Here is a 786-nt window from a genome sequence, read left to right as displayed (position 1 = left end):
TCCCTGTCCATCACCCATGAGCATCTCTGTTTTACAGGTACCTTCTCCCAGTCTGTGCTGACTCAGCCACCCTCCCTCTCTGCGTCCCTGGGAACATCTATGAGACTCCCCTGCACCCTGAGGAGTGACATCAGTGTTGGTGGACAACGCATCTATTGGTTCCAGCAGAACCCAGGGAGCCCTCCCCGGTATCTCCTGTCCTACTACTCAGACTCAGATAAACGCCAGGGCTCCGGGGTCCCCAGCCGCTTCTCTGGAGCCAAAGATGCCTCGGCCAATGCAGGGCTCCTGCTCGTCTCTGGGCTGCAGCCTGAGGATGAGGCCGATTACTACTGTATGATCTGGCACAGCAGTGCTTTCCACAGTGACACAGGCAGATGGGGAAGTGGGACAAAAACCCCGGGCTGCTCAGGGCCTCTGAGGCTGACTCTCTTCTATTATTGACATGACTGTCATCTCCCCCGACTCCAGCTGGAGGGACCTAGGACTCACAGTGGCTCTCCCCTTAGTGTCCCACTCAGTGCCTCTGAAATCTCAGGAAAACAAAAAGTGACACAAAGGCACAAACCCAAACTCCAGAGGACTCTGAAACTACATGTTGGGGCCAAATGATCCAACCAGAGCCTGGGAGCTGCCTTGTTCTCTTAAAAGAAAGCACATATGGTTTCCTAGTGTCCTTCTGAGTCAGAGGTCGGGGGACAATCTCAGCAGATGAATGGTCCCCATACAGCATGGCCTGTGCTCTGGGAGGGTCAGGGCATGGACCTCCTCTCTCCTCCACAGTTC

General features: G+C 55.1%; 1 gene segment (V, D, J or C); it reads left to right on the top strand.

Annotated features, from left to right (window-relative positions):
• LOC103213305 overlaps positions 1 to 444 on the top strand; it is a 12,518-nt gene extending 12,074 nt beyond the window's left edge. Inside the window, 1 exon segment of the V gene segment in view lies at positions 38 to 444. Within this exon segment, the coding sequence occupies positions 38 to 444 (407 nt within the window).
• Positions 445 to 786: the final 342 nt, after the last annotated feature.

The sequence above is a fragment of the Orycteropus afer genome, unplaced genomic scaffold (assembly GCF_000298275.1).
Source record: "Orycteropus afer afer isolate SDZICR_OR568_19922 unplaced genomic scaffold, OryAfe1.0 scaffold01534, whole genome shotgun sequence".
In the NCBI taxonomy this organism is placed as follows: Eukaryota; Metazoa; Chordata; class Mammalia; order Tubulidentata; family Orycteropodidae; genus Orycteropus; species Orycteropus afer.
Note: the sequence above shows the minus strand (reverse complement) of the source record. Positions and strands in the feature narration are given on the sequence as shown.